General features: G+C 37.3%; 1 protein-coding gene across 12 annotated transcripts in view; it reads left to right on the top strand.

The window, feature by feature from the left end:
- RBM20 (RNA binding motif protein 20) overlaps positions 1 to 27,536 on the top strand; it is a 113,287-nt gene that overhangs the window by 68,174 nt on the left and 17,577 nt on the right. For 9 of the 12 annotated variants that reach the window (XM_083741203.1, XM_083741201.1, XM_083741192.1 and 6 more), the window contains exons 2-7: positions 17,402 to 18,539; positions 20,834 to 20,895; positions 21,558 to 21,649; positions 23,226 to 23,317; positions 24,754 to 24,897; positions 26,440 to 26,571. In XM_083741203.1, the coding sequence (XP_083597329.1) occupies positions 17,402 to 18,539; positions 20,834 to 20,895; positions 21,558 to 21,649; positions 23,226 to 23,317; positions 24,754 to 24,897; positions 26,440 to 26,571 (1,660 nt within the window). Of the gene's footprint in view, positions 1 to 2,393; positions 2,608 to 14,309; positions 14,355 to 14,511; positions 14,898 to 17,401; positions 18,540 to 20,833; positions 20,896 to 21,557; positions 21,650 to 23,225; positions 23,318 to 24,753; positions 24,898 to 26,439; positions 26,572 to 27,536 lie in introns of those variants that run through there. The other 3 variants (XM_083741200.1, XM_083741193.1, XM_083741199.1) reach the window with 3 other exon arrangements.

Genomic DNA, 27,536 nt, shown 5'->3' with positions numbered 1-27,536 from the left:
TCCTACCACACACTATAAGAAAGAGGAGGACTTTATTGTCTTGATTATTTTTGCTGGAGTCATTGCCATTTAATGTTTTGTTTCTCTCTAGCATTTTTTCACACTACAGATGGTTTTAATGATTTTCTCTTACACTCGTGCAATTTAAGATGTGTCTATGAATTCCCTTGAGTTACAGATTGTTCAGACACCCTATTACACAAACAGCTGGGCATGCATGTAGACAGATGGTTGACCATCTATATGGATCAAGTGTGGGTTAGAGATTAGACCAGAATTCCCATCTGAAAACAGTAAAATGGCTCCTAGTCCTGATGTTACATATCAAGTACAGAAAGGCTGTACCATCACAAATCCATCTCTCCACTGGATTAATTTTCAGATGTCAAATAAGGCAAGAACCCTTAAAAGACTTTATTTTGGTCATTTAATTGTAGCTATTAAGAAAGGGAAAGGTGCATTATACTTCTTTAAATTTTATGGGGAGCAATGCTTTCTTGAAAGGAAGAAATCCATATTTGGTGGTTAAATTGAAATTCCTTATTGGGGTGGGTGGGAAATTACATTCCACAAGAGTGAGGCTTGCCATGGTTCATTGAAATGCTGTTATTTGGGGCAGTTTCTCCCCAAGGTGCTGAGTGAAATAAAAATGTTGGATGACAAACTAAATTTTAGACTGTAATAGGGGACAACGTAAGACTAAGCAATTGGAATATTGCTTGCCCTAGACTCAAAATACTGGGAGCAGGCTGTACGCTAGGTAGAAGGAATCTTACTAATTTGGGTTGCTTTACTCTGTCGTCAGTCCATCTTGACTTGTAGGAGACGGACATTTAGTCTGTGCAAAGAACGGGTCTCAAGATTGACCCATGCTGTAGGATGGCTGAGTCGCTGGAACCGAAAGGACCCCCAGAATCCAGGTGCTAGTTATACCCAAGACTTTGGTGAGGATTGGTTTCGTTGTTGGATTTAGAAATCGACTGTGATTATTAGGCTAGTCATACCATATGTATTTCCGCACGCTTCTCGGAAACTTTACGTGAAACAGATTCATTGTGGAGGTTTGATAGCAATAGTATGTAATGTGTTTTTAGTACTCTTAATAGGATATGCCCAGCATGTTCATATATTTTTTTGACACATGCGTTACGGAGCTTTCTATAGCTTTTTCTGGACTTTTCGGCTATTTTCTACTGTTGAAGTTTCATGCAACGGAAGACCATCTGTTGAGTACTCTCCATTTTAGTTAAACTCCAAGCGAGCTTCTATATAGATACGATGGCCCTAAATCATGTCATTAAATTCTTTAAAGAAAATATTTTTGAGATGTTACAAATAAAACACAGCAAAAAGTCATTCTTGGAGCAAATCTATAATGTTACGAAAACATTTTTAGCAAATTGAGTTTTCTTCCAAATATATTTTTAGTTTGATTATCTAAGGTACAAAAACTTAGTAAACTACAAATAAATGCCCTCTATGGTTCAACAGATTTATAGATTAACAACGCTTACTAAATGATATTTGGAAAAGAGATGTCTTTCTTAGGATCTTTTAAAGATGAATCAGATAAACTGCAAAAAAAATAATTGTAAAAGAAATTATCTGATTGGTGCAACAATATGCATTATTTAAAAAACCTCATATGCAAAACCTGTAGCCCACACACACACACTGCCTGAAAATTGTAGTTAACTGAATATTTGAACTTGTCTGTTACGTAAATAAAAGGTAAAGTTTAACTCTTTAAAAATATTTATTTTATAATAAATCTTAATAGCAGGGCAATTTAATAAGCTACTTTTTCAAGCCTATCTATTGAAACAATCATTCCTGTTCTTTCAGGCTTGAATAATAATACTAAATTTCACACTAAAGTTTTTTAATGTCAGTAATTATGTAATTCCAGTTAGAGCTTCAGTAATATATATGCTTACTGGGTATATATATTTATTCTGATAGTAGCACAAGTGTATTCATTTTTTCTATAATATTTATTGAGTGTGGGGGCATTTCCTGCCACTTTCTGAATGTATTAGGAATATAATACAAAACATGTTCAATAATGTATGGTGTACAAGTATATTGTATGAGGTATAAATATAAATGAAGGTATTAAAATATGAGATTTGGTAACACTAAGTTCGGGTGACAATTTGGCCGATCGAGTACCATGTAAATGTTCCAGTGCTTAAAAGCTATGCAGAATCTATTGAACTAGAATATCCTCTCCTCTTCAAGATTCTTTGAATTATGTCTCTGCTGTGGTGGTAATAATGTGAGGAGTCGGAACATATGGCATAAACATCAACTGATATTGTTTGCCATTTACACTCAGTATGTGTAATGCAATAAGAATGGCACCCAGAGCCATGTGACCTATCTTCCAGTCGTGGATGTAGCTGTGTGTTTTTGTGTGTGTGTGTGTGTGTGTGTGTGTGTGTGTGTGTGTGTGTGTTTGTGTGTGTGTGTGTGTGTTGTTTAAGCAGGGAAAATGCTTGTAAATGAAATTTTACAAGACTGTGTATAACACCAGAAATGACTACTTCACTATCCTTTTTCATGATCAGAACGATATATTATTTGCATTTTGGTATGCTCCAAAAGGTAAGATTCTCTTATGTCATCCAGTCTGCTGTTATGGAAGTGTAACAGGTTTCTATCATCTCCATAATGTTGTTCTTTCACGCTTTACAGTAGTGACTATAGTATAAAATTGTCTGATTGGTTTATAATTTAAATTGAAACAAAACTTTGTGTTACAACAGAAGTTAACAATTGAATGTTCTGTTAAATTATTTTGTCATGTTTTAAAAATGTGTTACATTACCGAGGGATTGCGTTTTTATGTGTACATTTTACTTGTTGATATTTAGGCACTGGGCATCAAACTATTTGAGAAAAGTGAAACTGAATCATAAAACATGAGCCTAAGTTATCTGAACATAGAGATTTCCATGTTTCATTTCTGGAAAACAAGAGTTATGAAATCTTATAAAATTATAAACAAGTATATTTCTTTTTATTAATATTTTAATCTTATATATATTTAAGATTCAAGCATTTCTTAAAACAAACAGTGTAAACCTAAATACAGTTATACATAAAATTCCTTTATTTCCATGGGACAACTGCTCATAACTGAAAGTATACTGCATCACAGTTTTAGAATAATACTACAGTAAAAATAAATGCATTTAATCTAATGTTAGATTAATAGGAATACTGATACATTTCCAAACTTTTTTCAGCATTTTCATAATATAAAGGAATACCAATATTCACCTAAAATTCTTTGGAGAGATAGAGTTTGGGGTAATAACCTTTTGCTACTTTCTCTTTCTGCTGCTTTCCCACACAACTCTATGGAATTTGATATTTTGAACAAAATTCAGGTCTGCTTTTCAACATATTATACTCAGTTATCATTTTTGCTAGCAGCAACTGCAAAATTTTTTATTAGTAGTAGTAGTTATTAATCACCTTCCACATTTATATCTCAAGGAAATAATAATAATAGCAGCACAAAAATAACATAAACAACACAGAACTGTAATATTTCAGAATCTCATCTACATGTAGTTAACAATGAAAGCTGGAATGGGAGAACATATCAGTATAATACATGTTTTAAAATTTATGATACCTATTTCATATGAAAATGATGGGTTCATTTTTTAGTATTGCTAGCATATGTTTACAAATTCAGGAGTAATTAAAAAATGTGGTTTCAGAAGGTAATGGCTAATCTTTATTTTATGCTTAGTTGCAGTGAATTATATTTATGTAATTTTTACCAGGACAGCACTGGAACAGGTGCTATTTTTTATTTAGCTGTACAATCATGTATTTGTTTTGTTTCTATACTCGCAGCAGGCAGAATTGAACATTTAAAAAAAAAACGTGCTTAATCAAAAAACACAGTCGCTAACACAGTTTCAGTCACTAGTAAGGTTTGCATTTACTGATCTGAAGGGGTTTCCCTTAGAGAGAGAGAGACCCTTGGCATATGCAGGAAAGCCAGTTTTTAACCCCCACCCCAAACCTAGGGATGTAGGAAGGCAGGGATTTCCACCCCATCCTGTGTTTGTGAAAGTCATCATTGTTTCCCTTCTGCTACAATTTGGCTTTGATTAAAACCCTCATTATTCATCTCACTATCTGTGATGGCCAAAACTAATGCTATTTATTCTATAATTAATTTCTAGGAAAATGTCAAAAATAATGCAGATAATAATGTATTTAGTTATGTATCATTTGCAGACCACAGAAACAGTAATAGTAAATATCGCTCATATTCACTTGTGTAATTTCCATTCATTGCTTTGGATGAACATGCAAATTGTGAGCAATTTTTGCTCACATTTCCATATCCAACAGAATTATCTGTCATTGCTAATTAAACCACAGGTCCCAAGAGCTGAAAGTTATGCTGAAAAGAAACAGCCTGGTGCTTGCTTCCCATCAGCCTAGGACACAGTAAGAGAAAAGAGTTGACTAGGGATGACGAGCATGTATCCTCTGAGTTCAGTTCGCTGCACTACTCCTTAGAATTACTGGAACTGTGAGGCAGACAGATGATTTGCAGTTTAAAGGTAGGAAGACTGCTCCCCCACCCCACCAGCTCTCTTAGTCTCAGCGAGCACTGGTCCTCTTGTTTACTGCCCCTACAAAGTCATTGGGCAGGAAAAGTCTCTGCTAGGCATCAGCTACATCCTGAGTCTCAGTTCATGGCTGCCACTAGCTGCTCACCAGCTATATGAAGCTACAGACCAAGCAAGACAGCAGTCTGCCAAGCAGTTGCCAATTTATAATATAACATTGTATTATTATTTTTTAAAGACTTCTTTTTTTTGATAGATATTTATTAAGGTTTTAAAAATTATATTAAAAACAAAACATAACAATATAATCAAACACAAACAAAAGAAAAAACAAGTATAGTTTCATTACCTTATTTTCTTAAACCTTACTTTCCCGACTTCCCCATACCTCCCCTCTCTGTATTCCAATTTCTATTTATTAATTCAGCAAATCCTTTCCCTTAATTTCATTTAGCTTTTAACCCTTCTTTTCTTACTACTTATCCAATCCGGCTGGAAACCACACAGTTTCTAAACCAACGTCATTCTAACATTCATTAACTTTGCAATATTTCTTGAGATAGTCCTTAAATTTCTTCCAATCTTCTTCCGCTGTCTCTCTCCCTTGGTCTCGGCTTCTGCCAGTCATTTCTGCCAGTCCCATATAGTCTATCACCTTCATCTGCCATTCTTCCAAGGTGGGTAGATCTTGTGTCTTCCAATACTTTGCGATGAGTATTCTTGCTGCCGTTGTAGCATACATAAAGAATGTTCTATCCTTCTTTGGCACCGTTTGGCCGACAATACCCAAGAGAAAGGCCTCTGGTTTCTTCAGAAAGGTATATTTAAATACCTTTTTCAATTCATTATATATCATTTCACAGAAAGCCTTCATCTTTGGGCATGTCCACCAAAGGTGAAAGAATGTACCTTCAGTCTCTTTACATTTCCAACATTTATTATCAGGCAAATGGTAAATTTTTGCAAGCTTGACTGGGGTCATGTACCACCTGTAAATCATTTTTATAATATTTTCTCTCAGGGCATTACATGCCGTAAATTTCACACCGGTGGTCCACAACTTTTCCCAGTCAGCAAACATAATATTATGACCAATGTCTTGTGCCCACTTAATCATAGCTGATTTCACTGTTTCATCCTGCGTATTCCATTTCAACAGCAAGTTATACATTTTTGACAAATTTTTAGTATTGGGTTCTAACAATTCTGTTTCCAATTTTGATTTTTCCACCTGGAAGCCAATTTTCCTGTCCATCTTGTAAACCTCCATTATTTGATAATAATGAAGCCAGTCTCGCACTTTATCTTTTAATTTCTCAAAACTCTGCAATTTCAATTTGTCCCCTTCTTGTTCCAAAATTTCCCAATATCTCGGCCATTTGGACTCCATATTAAGCTTTTTCACAGCTTTCGCCTCCATTGGCAACAACCACCTTGGGGTTTTACTTTCCAACAGATCTTTATATCTAATCCAGACATTATACAATGATTTCCTGACAATATGATTTTTAAAAGCTTTGTGTGCTTTAACCTTGTCATACCACAAATATGCATGCCACCCAAAAGTATTATTAAAGCCTTCTAGATCCAGAATATCTGTGTTTTCAAGAAGTAGCCAGTCCTTCAACCAGCAAAAAGCTGCCGATTCATAGTATAGTTTAAGGTCTGGCAGGGCAAATCCCCCCCTTTCCTTTGCATCAGTTAAAATCTTAAATTTAATTCTGGGTTTCTTGCCCTGCCAGACGAATTTCGAAATGTCTTTCTGCCACTTCTTAAAACAGTCCATCTTGTCTACAATTTGCAATGTTTGAAACAAAAACAACACTCTAGGCAATACATTCATCTTTATAACCGCAATTCGACCAGACAAGGAAAGCTTCAAATTTGACCAGATTTCTAAGTCTTTTTTCACTTCTGTCCAAATTTTCTCATAATTATCTTTCAATAAATTCACATTTTTAGCTGTCATATTGATCCCCAAGTATTTCACATTCTTAACCACGGTTAATCCTGTCTCATTCTGAAACCTCTCTTTTTCAAAAGCTGTTAAGTTTTTCTCCAATACCTTAGTTTTTGACTTATTCAATTTAAAACCTGCTACTTGACCAAACTCTTGAATTATTTCTAAGACCCTTTTTGTACTAGATTCAGGCTCTTGTAATGTAAGTACCAAGTCATCAGCAAATGCTCTCAATTTGTACTGTTTGGCTCCGACCTGTACCCCTTTAACCAGATGATCCCTTCTAATCATGTTCAACAAAACCTCCAGGACTGATATAAAAAGTAATGGAAAGATTGGGCACCCCTGACGTGTGCCTTTCTCTATCATGAATTCTTCTGTAACCACATTATTTACAATTAACTTTGCTTTTTGTTCAGAGTATATTGCACCTATACCATTTTCAAACTCTTGGCCTACCCCCATCCCCCAGAGATTCTTCCTCATAAAGCTCCAAGAAATATTGTCAAAGGCTTTCTCCGCATCCACAAATATCAAAACTGCTTTAGTGTTTATATTCACTTCCAGCTTTTCCAAAATGTCAATTATATTCCTTACGTTAACTGACAAATGTCTTCTTGGGAGAAAGCCCGCTTGGTCTCTGTGAATCTCCTCCATCAAAACTTTTTTCAATCTCTTAGCCAAAATGTCAGCAAAGATTTTGTAATCCACATTTAGTAAAGAAATAGGGCGGTAGTTCTTAAGTTGAGTCTTTTCAGTCTCTGTCTTCGGTATAAGTGTAATAAAAGCTTCTTTCCACGTTTCTGGTGCCCTTTTCCCTCCCAAAATTTCATTGCAGACTTCCTTCAAAGGTTGTAATAACCACTCCTTCAAAGCTTTGTAGTATCTGGAAGTCAGCCCATCTGGTCCCGGAGATTTACCCAATTGCATGTTTTGAATGGCACCTTCTATTTCCTGTTCAGTTATTTTCTGGTTCAATACTAATTTACTTTCATTGGAGATTTTTTGTAACCCATTTATTTCAAGAAATCGATCTATGTCCATTTCTTTCTGCGGCCCTTGTGAATATAATTGTTTGAAATATCTCTGGAAGCATCTTCTGATTTCAGTTGGATTGTAAATATTCCTTCCTTCTACTTCTAAGTTTGTCACCGTATTCAATTTTTGTCTTTTCCTCATTTGCCAAGCCAAGAGTTTCCCACATTTATCTGCAGATTCAAAAGTCTTTTGTCTCATTTGTTTAATTTTCCATTCTATTTCTTGATTCATCAATTCCATATATTGTATTTGATACAACTTAATTTCTTTCAGAATCTCATGAGACTTTGGTTTTGATCTTAATTTCCTTTCCCCTTCTTTTATCTTTTCCAAAATCTTATTTTTCTTCTCATTTTGGCTTCTCTTCTTTATTGCATTTTGTTTTATCAGGAATCCTCGCATAACAGCTTTACTTGCGTCCCAGGTCACTCTCTTTTCAACATTGGTCTTCATGTTTATTTCAAAGTAATCTCTCAAAAGTCTTTTGGGCCTTTTTGTATACTTCCTCGTCTCTGAATAAGGTGTCATTCATCCTCCATCTGAAGGAACCTGCTGTCATTAACTTCATCTCCATCCTTACGTCGTTATGGTCGGAGCAAGCTTTTGGGCAAATTTCAACTTTCTTTATCTTTGGAGCCATTCCTCTAGTAACCCATATTTGGTCAATTCTACTCCATGTCATTTTGGCTTCAGAAAAGAAGGTTCCCTCTCTCTCAAGAGGGTTTTTTGTTCTCCAGATGTCAACCAAGTCCATATTGTCAGTCATTTCAAAAAAGGTTTTTGGTAGTCTTCCATCTTTAGTAATTACCTGTCTCTGTGCTTTGTCCATTCATATCTCCCATCAAAATTACATTGTAATCCAAAAAGTCCAGCAAAATCTCATACAACTTTTTAAAGAATTCAGATTTCCCCTCATTCGGTGCATAAATTCCTACAATCAAAAATTTCTCTCCTTGGGCTTGGATTTCAATTGCCAGAAATCTTCCTTGGTCATCTTTAAAAATTAGTTTCAGCAACAATCTTTCCTTTGCGTAAATCACCACTCCTCTTTTTTTAACTCTGTCCGACGAAATAAATTCTTGTCCCAATCTTTTATTAATAAGTAATTTCCTATGTGTTCTCGTCACATGTGTCTCTTGAAGACAGATCAAATCCAATTGTTCTTTCTTTAATATATGAAAAATACTTTTTCTTTAATATATGAAATATATATACTTTTTCTTTAATATATGAAAAATACTTTTTCCGGGGTATGTTCAGACCATTACAGTTCCAGCTAAGAAGTTGCAACGCCATGATGATGTTATTTGTTCTTTCCTCCTACAGCTCCAATTAGTTGTTCTTCTTGGGTCGGTGGTTGCAGTCCAAATGATAAATTTGCAATGTCTAGCATTCCTTTTCTTGGTGAAGTTGGTTCTTGTCCAGATTCCGCCTCTTTCTGGAGGTCCTCCTCGTGGTCTCTCAGAAATTTATCTTTGTCACCCACTGTCCTTATTCTTATTTTCCTTCCTTTGTATTTAAAGGATAGGCCTTGAGGGAATTCCCACCTGAAGGGTATACTGTTTCTTTTTAGGAAGATGACCAGGTCTCTATAGTATGTTCTTACATCCAAAATATACTTCGGTATAACATTGTAGTGTATTATATATGTTAGTAGCATATTCAAACAGCTTGTTTGTGCCTGGACTAGCCTCTTCTGCGGCAAAAAACAGCCACTGAACAGAATATGCTGTTTTCCTGCTAAATCTGCTATTTGCCTCTGAAGAGCAAATATGTGCAAATAGCAGACTTAGGGAGTATTTTTGGCAGGAAAGATTTAACCCCCCCTTCTTCTCTGCAGCCCTGAACATCACTTGGCTGGTTTTTGTTAGGAAAAAGTCAAAAGCATGATATTTAAACACCCACTAACAAACAGGTAGGAAACATGTTGCTTGGGAATCACATGCACTCACAGCCTCATTTTAATATAGCTCCCAAGGCTTCTTGTAGGTATCCCATTCTCAGTTAACAACTAATGCACCATGTAGTTTGGCCCCCAGCTTTCAAGCTTCTCCACCTATAGAACTGAACCTATAGTAAATTGTACAGGTAAATACACATCTGAGCCATGCTTTGAAAGTTCGTTTCTAAAAAGTAGCTTGTTCTATTTCAAGTTCATCTTGTCCACAAGGAACTAGTTCCAGTTTTTCCTTTTATAAAAGGAACTGGTTCAGCTCAAGTTTATCCAAATGAACTTTTTAGTTCATAAAAAGTTCTTCCTCAGCAATTTCCCCCCTAGCATTCAGAATGTTGCAAGCTGTTGTGATGAAAAATCATGGGTCACAAATAATAAGATGCCTGACAGACAGAATGTCAACTGGTGAAGCTTTCCCTATAATTGTATTTCCAGACCAGAAAAGCCTTGCTTCTTTAATTTGTACCAGCTGCACAGCTGTTAAAGGCACACAGTTTCATTCAGTATGTTCCTGGACTTGTGTATGTGTCGCTGCAAGCTGCTTCTGTTGGAAGGGAGTGAATCTCTTTAGCAGGAAATGTCTCACATTCCTTCACAGCTGAAATTAAGGTGGAATTCATATACGTTTTACTCAGAGTAGACCTATTGAAATCAGTGAACCTAATTTAGTTATGTTAATTTCAATGTGTCTGCTCTAAGTAAAACTTAGGTGACTAAGTGTCCCGAACAACAGCTGAGCCTCTGTATTTACCTAATAAGCTTTACAGTGGTACCTCAGGTTAAGTGGACTAAGAAGCAAAATGGCAGGATAGCATAAGAGGATCTCCATTGGGGACCAGGGTTTACACCCCAACTTAAAAAAGGTAAAGGTAAAGGTACCCCTGCCCGTACAGGCCAGTCGTGTCCGACTCTGGGGTTGGGCGCCCATGTCGCTTAAGAGGCCGGGGGCCAGCGCTGTCCGAAGACACTTCCGGGTCACGTGGCCAGCGTGACAAGCTGCATCTGGCGAGCCAGCGCAGCACACAGATATATATTTTCCCCAATACCTTCCTTGTAAGGAATAAAGTTAAAACTGTATAATGGGACCAAAATCATATAGCGATTTACTCTATTATTGTTAAAGAACAAATCATAGTCATGCATAGAGGAGGAAAAAAGCCCACAGCCTGCAATGCAGAGCCAATCACAACTGTGGGTAAAATTCCTTATAGCAATATCCACAGTCAGGTAGTAGGGAGAATGGGTAGGGAAGCCAGTGACTTACCATCTGTCATTTTGAATGAATGAGGCATCCCACATATCCAAAATACTAAGATCTGTGTTAACTTAAAACAACAGCACCCTAATAATCATAAGAATAGGATGGTCTGGATTAAGTGTAGTATTTCCACAGTTGGCACCGTATCAACATCATTCACTGGCTAGGAAGTAGACTTTGCTCAGAGAGAGGAAAAAATGAGATGCTGCCAATTTTTGAAGTGGTGTGTTGAATAGATAGCATGTTGTTAAAATTAGTGCTATGTCCATGATAGTTAAACATTACCATCTGCGTTAGCCAGCGGATTTATGTACAAGTACTTCGTACAGTGTTAACTGCCATCACTTCCTAATCCTTATTGTGGAACTGCTTTTGAGTTTACCTTTCAGACCCTTCCGTGCAGAAATATGTACAAGTTTAGCATTATAGCCTGTCACTGGTTTGGGAATCTGATTAGACTCCCTGTGAAAATTCCCAACACACCTGCTGATAGTGAATTATTGGATGTAGGGCTTGATTCCCATTCATTCATTTTATATACCGCCCTTCATCACAAAATCTCTGGGAGGTTCACATAATAAAAGACAAGGTAAAAACACAAGTAAATAGTTAAAACTATAACCCCTCCCCTTCCCACAAACACATTTAAAAGGCTGTAGAATATAAATCAGCCAAAGGCCTGATTCCTCTGATCCCTTCTTCATATTTGTTTAAAGCAGAGCTTTTAATGTTGGTGACATACTTTTTAGACATGCATCATTTCATGACACAGTGATTCAGTTTTGCATCATTTCTCAACACAGTAATTCAGTTTTACTAGCAAACTGGAGGTTAAACTAACCCCTTTCCAGTCCGAGGACACGCAACATACCTACACACTGCAGCCAACACACTAGCGTGTTGTGACACACAGTTTGGAAAGCTCTGGTTTAAAGGGATAAATAATTAAATGCAATGTCTACTATCTTAGTTACAGTGTGGTTTGCAAGACAACTAGGTTGCAGACTAATTTAATATTCTGTTACCTAATGGTCAGCCCACCAGTTGAAGTCAATCATTCTACAAATGTTATTCAAAGATGTTTTGTTTCTAAAAATAGAAATATAGTTTTTTTAAGCACATGCTTTAATTTGCTATTTATTTTGGCTTTGAATAAGCAATCATCGGATTATTTGAATATTTGAAGGGGCATATTTTCTGCTTAGCTTTTCATCACTTTCACAGAAGGGATTACTTTACTAATCCAGAGATCTAGATAACTTACCATAAACAACTATAGGTTCTTGAATGTTAATGGCGACAGAAGTGGTGGAGTGACTCAGCTGCACTGGTTGTGTGTTATGTATCAAAAGAAATACATCCACAATTTTCCAAAATGCAATTAGTTGTTCATTTAATAAATTTATATCCCACCTTTCTCTTAAATTGGGATTCAAAGTGGCTTACAACATCTTAAAATATAAAATAATAAAACAACATTATAAAATACAAAATAATAAAAACTAGCTAAAAGCAATAATTAAAATATATCCAAACACATTTAGAATGAGCAATTAAAAACAGTTTCCCCTAACACCAGCCTAGTGATCAGCATCATCTGCACCTTAATTTTCAAAGGTTTGTCTGAATTAAAAGGTCTTAAGCTGCCAGCAGATGGATAACAAAGAGGGAGCTCCATATTCTTATTCCATATTCGTAAAACCTTTTATTGGCATTACATACAACATCCAAAACAAAACAAATCAATACAGAATTACCACTTCTCCAGTGGCATAAAACATTTGCTAAAAGAAAGGAGGCAGAGCAGTCTGTCGTCACATCTCTTGGTCTCCAGGGAGATCAGACGTCTGCAGTGGAAAGAGGCAGCTAGTCTAACCTCCCGGGAGGAAATGCCACAATATGGGAGCAGCCACAGAAAAGGCTGTCTCTTGTGCTTCTATGATTGATGCATCCAAGATAAGTTGTTCACCCAAGGATCTCAGCAGGTTTGTATAGGGAAATACAATCTTTCAGGTAGTTTGGGCTCAAGCCATATTGATTTTTCATATTTTTAGTATTTTGAAAAATGGTTGCGTCAATATTAATCATGATGATGACAGAATGAAAATGGCAATAGACAAATATAAGCCTGAAATAATACTAATCACGAAATGTTCATTTCAGCAGGCTTACTTTAAATCCAGCCTTTCTCATCTCTCCAGATTCCTATCCACTTCCCTCTTGCAGTTTTCTGTATGACATATTGTTCAATTTTTCCACAACTAATGTGAGCTACAAGGAGATGAAACAAACACCCCAAGGAAATCCCCTTCCTGTCCTGCTGCTACCCATCTCTCGATAGTCTGATCTAGGGCTTTTGCTATGTAGTCTAAGTCTAACCTTAAACTTCGTACCTGTTACAGACTAAAATGTATTTCCCCACCTCATGCATTTTTTAAAAAAAGAATCTGTGTTGTCTGTGCTGGGGACTTCTTTTATATATCGAACAAAGACTAGTCCCATAAAATAGCTTCCACACTTGGAGGGACAGCAAAAAAGCAAAAAATAAAAAACCAGCCTCTCAAGGCTGTGGCACAAGGCCATTACATAGGAAACAAGCAAAAACAAACCCTTCCTAGTTAGGGAATTCCATAGTCTGGGTGCTGCAAAGGTCACTTGTACTCTAAAACAGCTGCACAAAACAACCCAAACATTTTGCCACAGGGACACAACCTTACCTTCTGTTCTGCTACTAAGCAGACTCGTATTTGCTTTAGCAACTGAAGCTGATCTTCACACTATCCTTACCCGCTGAGTTGTTCATTTTGCTCCTGTAATGAAATTTTGGTATTCTAAAACAATGTCCTTAGGGATGGATCAGCCCTCTCAGATTAACTGGTTTATTTATTTATGGTGTGGAAAGCCCCTGGTGCATTCAAGACTTACTATGACAGCATGCAAAAGAGATGAATGATTTTACTGTATCTCTCAGGTGCCCATTCCATGAATCTCACAGATAGTAGAAAGTTTTAGACTGCCACTGCAGCTGTTGAACTAGTCTGAGTTGTGCCTGCTAATGCATGCACTTTCGTTTGGTCAAATTAAAGAAACATCATTTGCTCTTCTAAAATAGTAAAGAATTAAAAGGTAATTCAAACTCACTTTTAAAATTGAAATTACTATTTCATGTTCATTAACACACATTTGAGTCAAGTTGCCTAAAAAAAATTTGGTATGATTAGCAGAATATGGATAAGGAATAAATAAAACAATAGTTGTAATTGTTGTGATACCCACATAGCAAAGTATAAAATGTAGCATTCCAGATGCCAGCTACACAATCTATCTTTCATAGCATATAATTCGGCATGAGTGTGCCTAATTCTCTAGTAGGAGTAATGACATGCATGGGAGTTTCTGATCATATCACATATGTTGGGACGCTAAGGTTTGGTACATAATGGCTTGAATCTTGTAAAGCTGAGCAGTCTCAAATCTTGACATTAGTTTTTATAGGTTGGGTGGGTTGATGGGAGAAAGCCTTGGCCCAAGCAGAAACAAGTTGGTGTGTATGAATGTGAAGTATCTTATTTGTATCTACCATTCGTAAGCAAGTCTTAAGGTTAAACTCTCATGAAACCAGTTGAAATGCTAAGCGGTGGGGTGTCTGTGAAAGGAAAATATTATTTTTTAAATAAATAAATAAATAAATAAATAAATAAATAAATAAAGTGAAGCCAGTTATTTAGAGCATGTTCAACTGATACAAAGTTGCATAACTGCATTACAAATCATTTGTACCAACTTGAGTTTTTATTTTTTTATTTTTCTGGCAATAAATATGGCCTCTTTCTAGTCCAGATTTTGTATGTTGGGTGTGAAATATTCCTTTCCTCATAATCACGTCCTTTTCCAGTGTGGTGTTATTTAATTGGTTCATTGCTCATCAGTGAAGCTCCTTACTACACCAGCTCCCTTTATCACTGTTAAGCCATTATTCTTCCAGTTGGTATTCTTCAATCAGTTGAAAGCAGAATTGAAATTGCAGTTCCATATGAGACATTGCACTGTATTACCCATAGGACAGCTCATATTTTCTCAGAAGTAAGTTCCATTCAGTACAAATTGTGTTTAGGAGTTCAACTTTCAATCATCAATAGTTCAATACTTTTTTAAGCAGCTGCTTTCTTTTTCCAGGCACTGCCATTATTGAAATTTGTTGTTTCAATTAGCTGATTTCTTAACTGGTTCCTTACCATGCCTGAAGTTGACCTTTTAATTATTTCCCTAGAAACAGATTTCTAATTTTTCATCATCTGTGAAGGGGTAAAGAGGACAGTGGGATAGCAAGGATGAAGGCCCAATGGATACGTCCTCTCTTCACTATAGAATTCTGAAAGAGATAAGTGCCATATCTGAGTGAAGATCTGGCAATCCTGTTTAGTAAATGGTTTCAATTTTCATCTGCCAGTATTAATGATAGCAGAAGTGCAGATGAAGAAAGACAGGAAAGTTACAATCAAATTTGCTTTTGAAATCCACGTTTGGTTGTTTGGCTCATCATTCTTGTTCATTTCAGCATTATAAGTAGTATAACTAATTGTGGAAACGGAGAACAACCATTTGAAGCATGCTGATTATTTATGGCACAAGTCAATGAGGCAGTTAACAGTGTAAAATCCAACAAACAATGTTGCAGATATGAAAAGCAGCTGTACTCATTCCTCTGCATCTAACTGCCGTCGTTTGAACAATAGAATGTATTGCTCACAGAGTGTAACTTACAATAATAGTATAAGCTAGATATCTTGAATTTGGAGATATGTAACTTGGTTGGAATGACAAAGGATAGTCATTTGTGTTCCATCAGTTCCTCACTTGGCACTCAACTGCTATCAATTTCCCCTCCAAAATATGTCAGATCAGCTTCCTATTTTAAACGAAACACACACATAAATGTTATATTATGAATTCTTTGTATACTTTGAGTAAATTTTCCCTACAAATATGCATTTCATGAGAACAATAATTAAACTAATAAAGTTGGTTAAAATAAACATCTGTTTGCAAATAACTTTTGCCAGAAAGCCATTCCTATTCTATATGCTTATAGTAATTACAGTAATAGCAAACAATGAAACAATTTGCCGTGCCTATATTTTCAAGGGACGCATTCTCAGTCTCTTGAACCCCAGTTGACCAATAATCCTAAACCAGAAGCCCATCTCCAAAATGCCCTTGGGTGGGGAGGGTTAGTGAAGAGTGGTCAGTAGTTACATTCTTGGGAAAAAAACATTATCATGTTTCTAATCTAGTAGTCAATGGACGTGTTTACTAGCTGTTTTAAGGATGAATATGATTTTATGGTTTTAATTTACTCTATTGTGATTTGGGTGTGATTTGCAAACTGCTCTGGGATTTTTAAAAGTAAGAGCGGTGTGTGAATTAGTCTAATAAGCAAATGCTGATCCTTCAAAGCCTTAAGGCATAATCCTAAACACGATTGCCTATAGTTGAAGGGCTAAAGGACTTGGCAGAAGCCTCACTGGACTGGCAGAACACCTGATACATCACTGCCGTTGCAGATAATACTGACAGAACATCTAAGATACACCACTGGAACATGCTGTTGTGCAGGTTGCCTGAAACAGGGAAACAGTCATGTGAGTTGCACATGGTTGGCACAGGGAAGGACGCTTGCCCCTTCAATCCACAGCCATGCCTTAATCAATGGCACTTTACACTAGCCCTGGATTATAGAATACAGTAATAGAATTGTAGAGTTGGGAGGAACCCCGAACATCATCTAGTCCAACAGCAGTGCTAAAACTAAAGCTCTATATTTGCTGTCTGTCGTTTTAACAGCGTTTTTGTAATTTTTGTCATGTGTATTTCCCCTTCCTGCCTGAGCATACATTGGAAACAGTGACAATTCTGCTTGTGCAGTAGCAATGAATATCTGGTACCTTAAGAAACTAGGAAGCTGCCTTCTTCTGAGTCATAGCATTGACCCATTTAGCTTAATATTGCTGGGACTGATGGGACTTGTAGTCATAGCTGTCAGCTTTTCCCTTTTCTTGCGAGGAATCCTATTCGGAATAAGGGAATTTCCCTTTAAAAAAGGGAAAAGTTGACAGCTATGCTTGTAGTCCAACAACATCTGGAGGACACCAGGTTGGTGAAAGCTGACCTGCACTGACTGGCTTCTTATTCTGGGCAAATTTAATTTTCACTGGCTTATTTGTTACAAGGAAAGCACCCTTCTATTAACTGCTCAGTAATGGGCTTATAAGAAAACCCACTGGATTCAATGAAGTCCTTCCATTGACCTTCACATAGTTTTTTGGCTTGGGTCCCAAATGAACATAAGCCTCTTTTTAAATCTTTGAAACACTGATCTGCCTTTAGCATCATAACTGAAATGAATATAGTTCCAGACACATTAGGGGACGGGCTGGGTTAATAGTATGTCATAAATCACTTTCCTTCCTTCCAGGGGTTTAGCAAGGATAGATATCATGGGTAGCATCTTACCACTTAGTCATGGTGACAAGGGTCTACTGTTAAATTACTAATTTAAACTAAAACTATTGCCTGTTGTTTTGCAGTGCTGCCAAGCTTCTGGACAAGAATCTGTTCTCTGTCAGCACCCCGAATCCTCTGCTTCCTTCTCCTGCAGGTCTTCAGCTTGCTCAGCTGCAAGCCCAGCTTACCCTGCACAGGCTAAAATTGGCTCAGACAGCAGTCACCAACAACACAGCAGCTGCAACTGTCCTGAATCAAGTTCTCTCCAAAGTGGCCATGTCTCAGCCTCTGTTCAACCAATTAAGACATCCATCCATGTTTAACGCTCCTCAGGGACATGTTGGAGGGCCTGGAGTTACCAACTCTAGATTCCCACCTGGTGGAATACATTTTCCAGCACAAAACCCCGCTTTGGCAGTACCGAGTGGAACTCTGGGGCCTGTAAATAACCTTCAAAATCAAAACCCAAATGCTGTTGTCATAAATCCTTTTGGAGGTGTAATATCTCAGACAGCTGGACAACAGGCTGTAGTTATGGGACTAAATAAGTCTGGCATCTCCTCTGCTACAGGTGGATTTTATGACTATGGTAAACAAGTATTTCCCTCTGATGCGGAACAGTGCAGCCAGCATGGCTTTGTGACCACTGCGTCTCATTCAGTCCCAACTTCTTCTGGAGTTGGAACCTATGATGGTCATTTTGGTAAGCATGACAACCATCCAGGATTTCAGAAAGACTTTTATGGAGTGAGTTCTAAAGGCCAGCATACAGCTGGTGTACAGACTTTGCCTTTTGCTGGTGATCCGCATAATGCTCATCAGATTATAAATCAAAAAGGCGAGGCGGCTTCTGTAATACATGAAACAGAAACAAAGCAGTGGGAAAATCCTTCTACTTTTCCTAGCCAAAATAAGCCTGACACCATGCCCAATGCCAGCATGTGGCCATCAACAAGTGCCCCATATGAAATAAGAAACGATCTCTACAACCCTGAAGAACCAACGCCTGACACAAAGTTCAGTGCTGGCGCTCCACTTCCTTTCAGCAGAACCAAAAGCAGTAAGCAGAATTTCAGCAACTCACGAATGAGACAGAAGCAGGAAGCAGATTTGTCAGTGAGACCTCTTCAGTCTCATGAGCTAAATGACTTTCATAGTATAGCACCTGTTTGCTTCCCTCACATCTGCACCTTATGCGATAAGAAGGTCTTTGATCTAAAGGTACGTCTTGGGGAGAACTGGACATCTTTCTAGTACTTGAAAGTGTGTTTCATTAAATTAACTCCAAGGCATTCCTGATATAAGTTGTGTAACTGTTGAGTTTATTAGTTTTTTTAGTCTGTGTATTTGTGGGTTGTTACATGGGTCTTACAAGTTTACTCAAGAGCAGACCCACTGAAATGAATGACCACTACTATGTTGTGTCCATTCATTTCAGTAGGTTTCTCTGAGTAAAACTTTGTTTAATATCACCCAAAGGCTACAGTCCTAAGAAGATTTAGCCATTAAAATTAGCGGGCTTGCTTCAAGCTAAATATGCTTTAAAACATTGTGTTAGTTGAACACTGAGGAAATTTATTATACACACAGATGGATTATACATGTAGAACTTTCCTTATATCTGAAGCACTTTGGGGAGAAGAGCTCTAGTATTTCAATGATTTGTCAGACTGCTTCACGAAGAGCAGGTATTAAAATAGTAGATAAATTAATCACGATTCTGCAATAGCTAGGTTCTGCTCTCACCCAGTTGTCACAAGGAAGGCCATGTTATTTTATTTTACAAGATGGCTGTTTTTGTGAAATGATGAACATCCTCCATAAGAAAATATTAATACTAATGGAGTTACATTTCTGGTTCTGGGAAAAGTGTATCCTTTAGAACAAAACTTGGTAAGAGAAATGTCTGTCCTAACTTAGCTTCTTATCTTGCCATGGTACTGTAGTAATCTACCAGCTTCTGGTACCAGTTCCTTATCCTCAGGCGATATGTATTTGGAGCCTCATTCATATTTGTAAGTGATTTATATCAGATTGTTCCCCAGGATGGTGAGAAATAAACTGTTTTTAATGTTGTAACCTTCCGTGATACCTTAAGGTGGTGGATAAGTAAGAAATTAATATTATTATCATCAATAAATACATAATTTGACATGTTAAGAAAAGAATCATATCTCAGGGTTGATATATTTTTCATCTTTGTTGTCAATAACTCCTTATTGAAAATTTTGGTAAATGATCAAAGATTTTTTTGCTTTGTTTTTAAATGTCACATACATTGAAATAAATATATTTTTAAAACATTTGTGGGCACTCAAAGTATATTCAGCACTTCAGAAATTTTCGCTACATTACTTTTACTCAACCTCCCTTATATATGTCCTTTTAAAAAACAGAAATATTGCAGTCAGGAGATTTCTTGTCACCCGGCTTTTTTGGTTCTTGTATTTTGCAATTAAAAACAAGAAGCCTGAGTACCAGTTCTGCTGCACTGTAGGGCACTGTGCAGATAGGCATGGAGGAGGAATTTGTCTGGTTTGCTCTTTTACAGTTGCTCAACCTGATCTAGTCTCCTAATTTGCTTGTGGATAAGAATGTAACTCCCAGTCTGACTATACACTTCTTCAGATGCAGTTGAGATGCAGTTTCACTGCACAGAAATATGCATGAAAGCAATATATTATGTGACACAAAATGTTTATTTTACAAATGAATACATTGAAAATTGTGCAGTTTATGTTAAAAGTGTGTACAAAATACACACCATTTAAATGTAGACTTCTTGTGTATTCTTTCAAAAAATAAGCATAAAACGAATTAATGAGTGAATGATGTTTGCACCTTGCTGTCCATTAGTTGCTGTATTTGTTAATTGTATGTCTACCCTGAGGTATTGACTGCTGCTTTAATTCATACTGTAATTTTAATGTATTCTTTATTGTACACCACCTTGTGATTTCAAATGAAATAAATAAATAAGAAAATGGGACAGAATGAACCTACAACTGAGCACCAGCAAGACTGAAGTGGGATGGATTTGGGTGGATCAGTCAGTCCCTTTGTGCAGATATGGCTCCTTCACATACAAAACCCCCATCTACAGTAGGGGTTCAGAAAACGTCCTGTCCTGTTTCAGTGTTCCTCCAGTGATACTGCTGTGAATGGGATGAGCAATTCCAGCAGCTGTTGGAACAGCTTAATTCAGCCACAGTAGAGTCACTGGAAGGAGCACAGCAGTAGGGCTTGGCAGTTTGTGGACTCCAGCTATGGCTAGGAATTTATGGGCCTGGATACTTGCATAGTGCATGTTTGCAGAGTTTAAGTGGGTCAGATTTGTTTCATCTGGAGTAATTTCATGTCAAATTTTGGAATAGTATGGATTTTTCTACAAAAACAAAAATCCCCGGAAACTTCTAATACAGCCATTCATGTGACCTATTATAACAAATGCTGCTGTACGTGTTTTCTTCTATTTTTCCACAATTTTATTATATTTTCTCACTATTTTTACGTAGGACTGGGATCAGCATATTAAAGGAAATCTACACATTCAAAAATGCATTGCTTTCTCAGAGAAGTGAGTGTTAAGTAAAGAAACAATTTGTGCCTGCTTTGTGACTTATATTACTGTTTTATTTAGTTTTTTGTACATACCTCTTGAATTAAAGTTGTGATCTAATCATAAAACACGTTAACCATAAATACTGTGTGGATGTAAATTCTAGTAATGAACACAGGAACCTTTTGCAAATGAATGCATGTGTTTTAAATCTTCTACAGACAATGCATGCATGACAAACGACATCAAGATGTAGACTAGAGCACCGAGGTCCAATTATTTGTCTTGCAAAACAACTGTATTGCAAGACAGATGTATTTGCACACACACTGCTGTTCTTACTGGAAGCAAAAGGAATGCATGCTATCTCCAGATACAATTTCCATCTGAAACCCATAGCTTCACACTGGCTTATGCTATTTTTGACAATCCTAACCATTATTTTGCCACTTCATTTGCATGCTTATGGGTTGACATTCTTGAAGAGGCTGCAGCAAAACCAATAGTGCAAATGCCCTACAAAGCAGTCCTAATACGTCAGTGATGTAATGTCCCTGGAATAACAGAATAATTTCTGGTAGTGAGCAGGGGAGTTTCTGTGATAACTTTGAGTATTTAGGCCAAGATCTTTTCCAGTTTTCCTACCGTGTTGCTGAATGTCAACCTTGTTTTCTTCTTAGTTCCAACATACGGTGTGTGCTAAGTTCAGCAGAAGGAATGCTGCACTCTTCTCCAAATAACACATCTGCATTTAATCTTTCTGGTTCCGAAGGTAAATTACAATATCAAAAATATATAATTAACAGTGCACTCATATATATGTCTACTCAGAAGTAAGACCTTTTGAGTTGAACAAGACTTACTCCTGGTAAGTGAGCATAGGATTGCATCCTTAACCTTTTTTTAGTTGGCATACTGTTGCAGCAAGCAGGGTTACGTTTAATTGTATGTTTATTCGCACATGACATAATATTAGCTATACATTAATGTATTTGTGTTCAAAGATTAAACAAAAAAGAGCTTTATGCAATAATGTAGCATTATGCAATAATATATAAATAAAGAACAAATATACTGTATATTTGGATATATTTATAGCTGTTCTGACTGAGCCCATCCAGACATTTTTGATAGCAAATGAACTAGATCATCTGTCCAGGAGGCCACCTATCACCCAAATCATGCCAAAGGAGAACGCCCCATAGCTCTGTCACTGTTGCCATACTCTAATAAATCTTTTAAATGAATATAAGCCTTTATAATGAATAGTAAGTCTGGTTTTATTCCTCTGACTGCTGGCTGACAATGTGTTTATTTTTGTATACTTTACTGCTTTACTTCAATTGGATTTGTTGGTTTATCTGCTTTTTATTGCCATTTTATATTACTTCAGTTTTTATATATTTAAATTTATTGAGATTTCTTACATGTAGATTTATTTTTAATACTTGTTCATCACTCTAAAAAATTTTAGTTGAAAAATTGTTTAAAAAATAAATTAAAATCTGAAGACAGGCATGGGGAAAGTCTGAATCAGACCGCTATGCCCTCTTGGCTGTTTGCCTTTTCCAACAAAGATCCTAAAAACAACAAATAGCACATCTCAAGGTCAGACAATGGTGCTACAGTGAATAAATAAGAATGGTGGGAGATTCAGGACAGACCAAAGGAAGTACATCTTCATTCACACAATGCATAGTTAAACTATGGAGCACACTAAACACATTCTTAGCCAATGGAATTTGATACTAAATGTTCTGGTGATGGCAACCAAGCTAGATGGTTTTAAAAGAGGCTTAAACAAAATTCACCACAGAGGATGGGGCTATCAGGGGCCATTAGTCATAATGGCTACATAGTATATCTTGGATTAGAAGTACTATGCCTTCTGAATACCAGTTCTGAATAACAAGAGAATGCTGCGCTCATTTCATATTTGTGGGCTTCCCATAGGCATTTTGTCCATTGTGAGAACAGAATTCTTGACTAGATAGTTGCTTGGTCAGGTCCAGCAGGGTTCTCCTTATGTTCATCTTGCCCAGCAGAAACAGGACCATGATGGATATTTCATTTTGACTTGATGCCTCCCTGGGCTCAGGAAATCACCCCAGCCCACCCTCTATTTGTAGAATTTCTCCAGAGAATCATGGACAGTGGTAGCCTATCATTAGAGAAAGACTGCTTTGTAGGATGGTCTTATACCTCCATGAACCTGAAAGGCTGTGACAGATAGGATTTGTTTTGCCAATGTTAGAAAGATACTAGTTATTTAAGAAAGTATCACTCCTTTGTTTTTTGTACATCATACACATTTCTGGGTTGTCACTGATTATGTTCTATTTGTTTAGATTACTCTTTAAACGTGGGGACATCATACAACTCTACACCTTCATTTGGCCAGCCAGGTTCTACATTTTCTTCTGTACCATCCGGAGTAAATGTGAGTATCTCACACAATATACTAAGTATAGTTCAGCATTCAGCTCTTAGTGAACATCAAGGTTTTCTTTAACAGCATTAAAACAATATAATTGAATATACTTGAATGATCTAACAGTATTTCTAATTAATTTTGAATTAATTGCTGGCCTGTATGTAGCCTTACACATTCATGTATATGCTTCCTCTCCGGTTAAGTGGTATGTAAAGGTAAAGGTAAAAGTACCCCTGCCCGTACGGGCCAGTCGTGTCTGACTCTAGGGTTGTGCGCCCATCTCACTTAAGAGGCCGGGGGCCAGCGCTGTCCGGAGACACTTCCGGGTCACGTGGCCAGCGTGACGAAGCTGCTGTGGCGAGCCAGCACCAGCACAGCACACAGAAACGCCGTTTACCTTCCCGCGATAAAGCGGTACCTATTTATCTACTTGCACTTAAGGGTGCTTTCGAACTGCTAGGTGGACAGGAGCTGGGACCGAAAGGCGGGAGCTCAACCCGCCGCGGGGATTCGAACTGCTGACCATACGATTGGCAAGTCCTAGGCACTGAGGTTTTACCCACAGCGCCACCCGCGTCCCTATTAAGTGGTATGTAGAAAATAAAATTAAAAGGCTTTAAAAGCACCCTGTAGAGCTGTGCAGTGTTAGGTTTTCAGCATTGCAATGTATCACCAGCCAAAGATCGTGATCTGGTGCTACATTGTGATGTCAGAAGGGAGGGGCGAGCTGCTTCAACCCCAGCCCTGCAAAGCACAGGGGTGAAACCACCTCAGCTTGGAGCAAAGGTAGTTTCACCCCAGTGCTTTGCAGGCCCAGGGATGAGGCAGTTTGCTCCTACTACCTGCCACTTATCCACTGAGAGGAAGGCAGCTGTGTGCGCCTTGATGTAGAAGTATAATGGAGCCTCCCCCACCTCCAGCTTGTGCAAGCCAGAGGCTAGGTGGGGGCTCCTTTAAACTTCTCCACTGAAGTGCACACAGCTGCCCACCCCTCTGTGTAAGGGAGCCCCCACCTTGTCACTCATGTAAGCCAGAGGCAGGGTGGGGGCTCCATTGTTTTATGGTTTCAACTTCATTTTAAGGTTGCATTTTTTATTATTAGCCACCCTGAAACAGGAAAGTCAGTGTATTTCATATTAGCTTTTTACAGTAGTATAATTATGGCTAGGATAGACTGAAATCCCATTCTTTCCTAACTGTTGATCAAGGTGTTTATTGTTACTAGATCTGATCTTAATGTATTTTGAGCGGTGTATGGAAAACTGGTATGTCTGAGATATGAAATGAATGCATTGGATTACAGGAGAAAGACAACACATAGATTTCCCTTTAAGGCTTGTATTCCTATACAGTGCAAGTTAAGAAACAGGGTTTTTTAAGTATGCATCTAGTTGGATGCTGTTTTAGATATCTGTATATACATTTATTTTTAATAATTTCAGCTGCCACAAAGGAAAAGTACACCAGGTCGAGTAGTACACATCTGTAATCTTCCTGAAGGAAGCTGTACAGAGAATGATGTTATTAATCTTGGACTTCCCTTTGGAAAAGTCACTAATTATATCCTTATGAAATCCACCAATCAAGTATGTCCTTCTTTTTATTGTTTGCTATAATAAAAGCATAAATATGTACCGTAAATGTATTGTTTGAGTTTTCAACATAAATTGCATTTTCTTAAAGTGCAGTAGTTACCGGTATTTCAAAAGTGACTGTGTGTAGTTAGCTCTTTAGTTTTTCCAGAATAATTGCTTGTTTTATTTATAAGGAGAATTGTGTATACTCTAGTTCAGATGCCCAGTTTAGATGATTGTATTTTCAGATGCCTGCATCTTTTACAGGAACTTTGTCAAGCAAACACAGGACTGCATTGTAGGAGAGTAGTAGCTTTAGTGACCTTTTCTCAGTGGAGGAGAACATGCTTGTATAGGTTAGGTTTTCCTGTCCACTCTCAAGAGCCAGTCTTAAGGATGAATAAATCTGTTGATTTTGTGTCTCTCAATTTCTCATTTTTCCTACCTAAAGTTTGCATCTCCACACTAGTTTGCAAATTTTCACACTAGTTTGCAAATTTATTCAGTAACTTTCATCAGAACTGTAATGCACATTTCTCCTGATAATACACATTTTGGATGCAATTTTGGCTTTTATCTAGATATACATACATTTTTGGAAGCGGTTTTTCCTTATATAACTCATTTTTGTATGCTGTTTTCACTAGGCATGCTTTCTCCTAATATAAACATTTTTGTACACATTATTTGGTTGGAAAAATGCATTGTAAAATCCAGAAGTGTGAAATTTGAAGGAAGGCTGTTTCAGTGTGCATGTTGTTTTAAGGAATGTGATTTAGGTAGGTTCATATTGAAATGCAAAGTGAACCAAATTTCTCTCCCAACCCCTATCATGGTTAAGGAAGAGAAACTTTAAACCCAATCCCCAGTTCAGCTGACATGCTAAGCCACACCTTGATTTAGCTACTGCACTGTGCTCAAAGGACCAAGGCAGAGCGAAGTGGGTACAGGCTGCTCTCCAGAATGCATCAGTTTGCACAGCTTCAGTAAACCACTTTTTGGATTACCATGATGTGTAAATGAGGCCAATGTTCCTTTCCTTCTGCATATAGTTTATAGTTAAACTGTAGTAATCAATTACCATTTTTTAAAAACCCACATTTATGAGTTTCCGTTCTACTAATTTTTTTGTCCCATGAAAATTACTTGAAATCTTTCACAGGGCACGGGATATATTTTTCCTTGTGTGGCTAGATGTAAAGGAGGGCAAGGCTCTTGTACCGTTAGTACAAGATGGAAATCTTAGCAGACTGTCCTTTCAACATCCCTGATTACAAGATGCATCTACCAGGCTACTTTCTTTCACATATCAGTGGAAGATACTTGTGTCCTGTCTTTCTGTGTAACTAAAATTATGCCAGTGTGTGTGTGTGTGTGTATGTATGTCTTGATTAGTAGAGAAATAAGTGTGTCTCCTTATCAACACATAAATAGCACAATATATTAAGATAATCTTGCTATTTATTCTAATGATCTTCACTTTAATGTACTATGAAGATGCAGTTTTTGTCATGTTTTTCTTTTTTTACTAATACAGTTTCTGTATTAAAACAGGCTTTTCTAGAAATGGCCTACACTGAGGCAGCTCAGGCTATGGTGCAGTACTACAAAGAAAAACCTGCAATGATAAACGATGACAAATTGCTCATTAGAATGTCTAAAAGATACAGAGAACTTCAGTTGAAGGTAAATAAATTAGTTATCCTGTCTTTCTGTGAATTTTGGTGTTAGTTGTTCAACTGCTTTCATTGCTAGTATGTTGTTTCAGATAAGCTTTCATAAATTCTTTTCTACTGTTTTCCCCTTCACCATGTCATTGTTTATATATCTGTGGTATCATTTATTGGGCAAGCCTGCCTTTTCTGCTTAGACTGAGTATGACTAAAGTATTGGACAAATAAGACCCCTGATTTTCTCTCATAGACCCCATCTGCACTGTCTATACATTTAAAGAGCTATCATAGTATTTTAAACAGTCATGGTTTCCTGCAAAGAATCCTTGGGAACAGTAGATTGTTAAGAGTGCTGAGAGTTGTTAGAAGACCCCTATTCCCCTCACAGACCCTGTGTTCCCTGGGAATTGGGATTGATAGTTAACCACTCTTGGTAATAAACTCCAGTGTAGAGAAGATTTCAGCAAAACTTTATCTATGGGGCTTTTCTGTAAACAATATATCAACGGAAAGGTGTAGCTTGTGCCAATGCTGATGAGTTGTGTGACATGTTTGTAGTTTTTATTAAAAAGGCATTTTTGTAGCCAGTGTTAGTCAGTGGGCTCTCATAAGTATGTCGCCCACATGTGCTCAGTATGAGCCTGCTGTGAAAGGAGTGAGTGTGAGCTGAATGGAATGTTGGGTGGGTAAGAATAAATGCCAAGTGAAGATGATCAGTTTGGTACTTGTAATGTGGAATGGTAGCTTCAGCTGCATGGCTGCTTCAGTTCTGTAGGCTCCATGTGTCTGTTCCAGCGAACAGACAAATCGGGGTCGGCACAGCACTCAGGTAAACAACTTGGGGTGGGTGCTTCCCTAATAAACCCTAATAAAAGGTCAACAAGTTCAAGTTCTGGCACCTCTTTCTATAGAAAAAAGCCCTGTGCAGAACTAACCACAGGATGAGATACTATACCATATAAATATTGTCTGAATAAT

This window comes from Podarcis gaigeae (assembly GCF_964106915.1).
Source record: "Podarcis gaigeae genome assembly, chromosome: 5".
Lineage (NCBI taxonomy): Eukaryota > Metazoa > Chordata > Lepidosauria > Squamata > Lacertidae > Podarcis > Podarcis gaigeae.
Note: the sequence above shows the minus strand (reverse complement) of the source record. Positions and strands in the feature narration are given on the sequence as shown.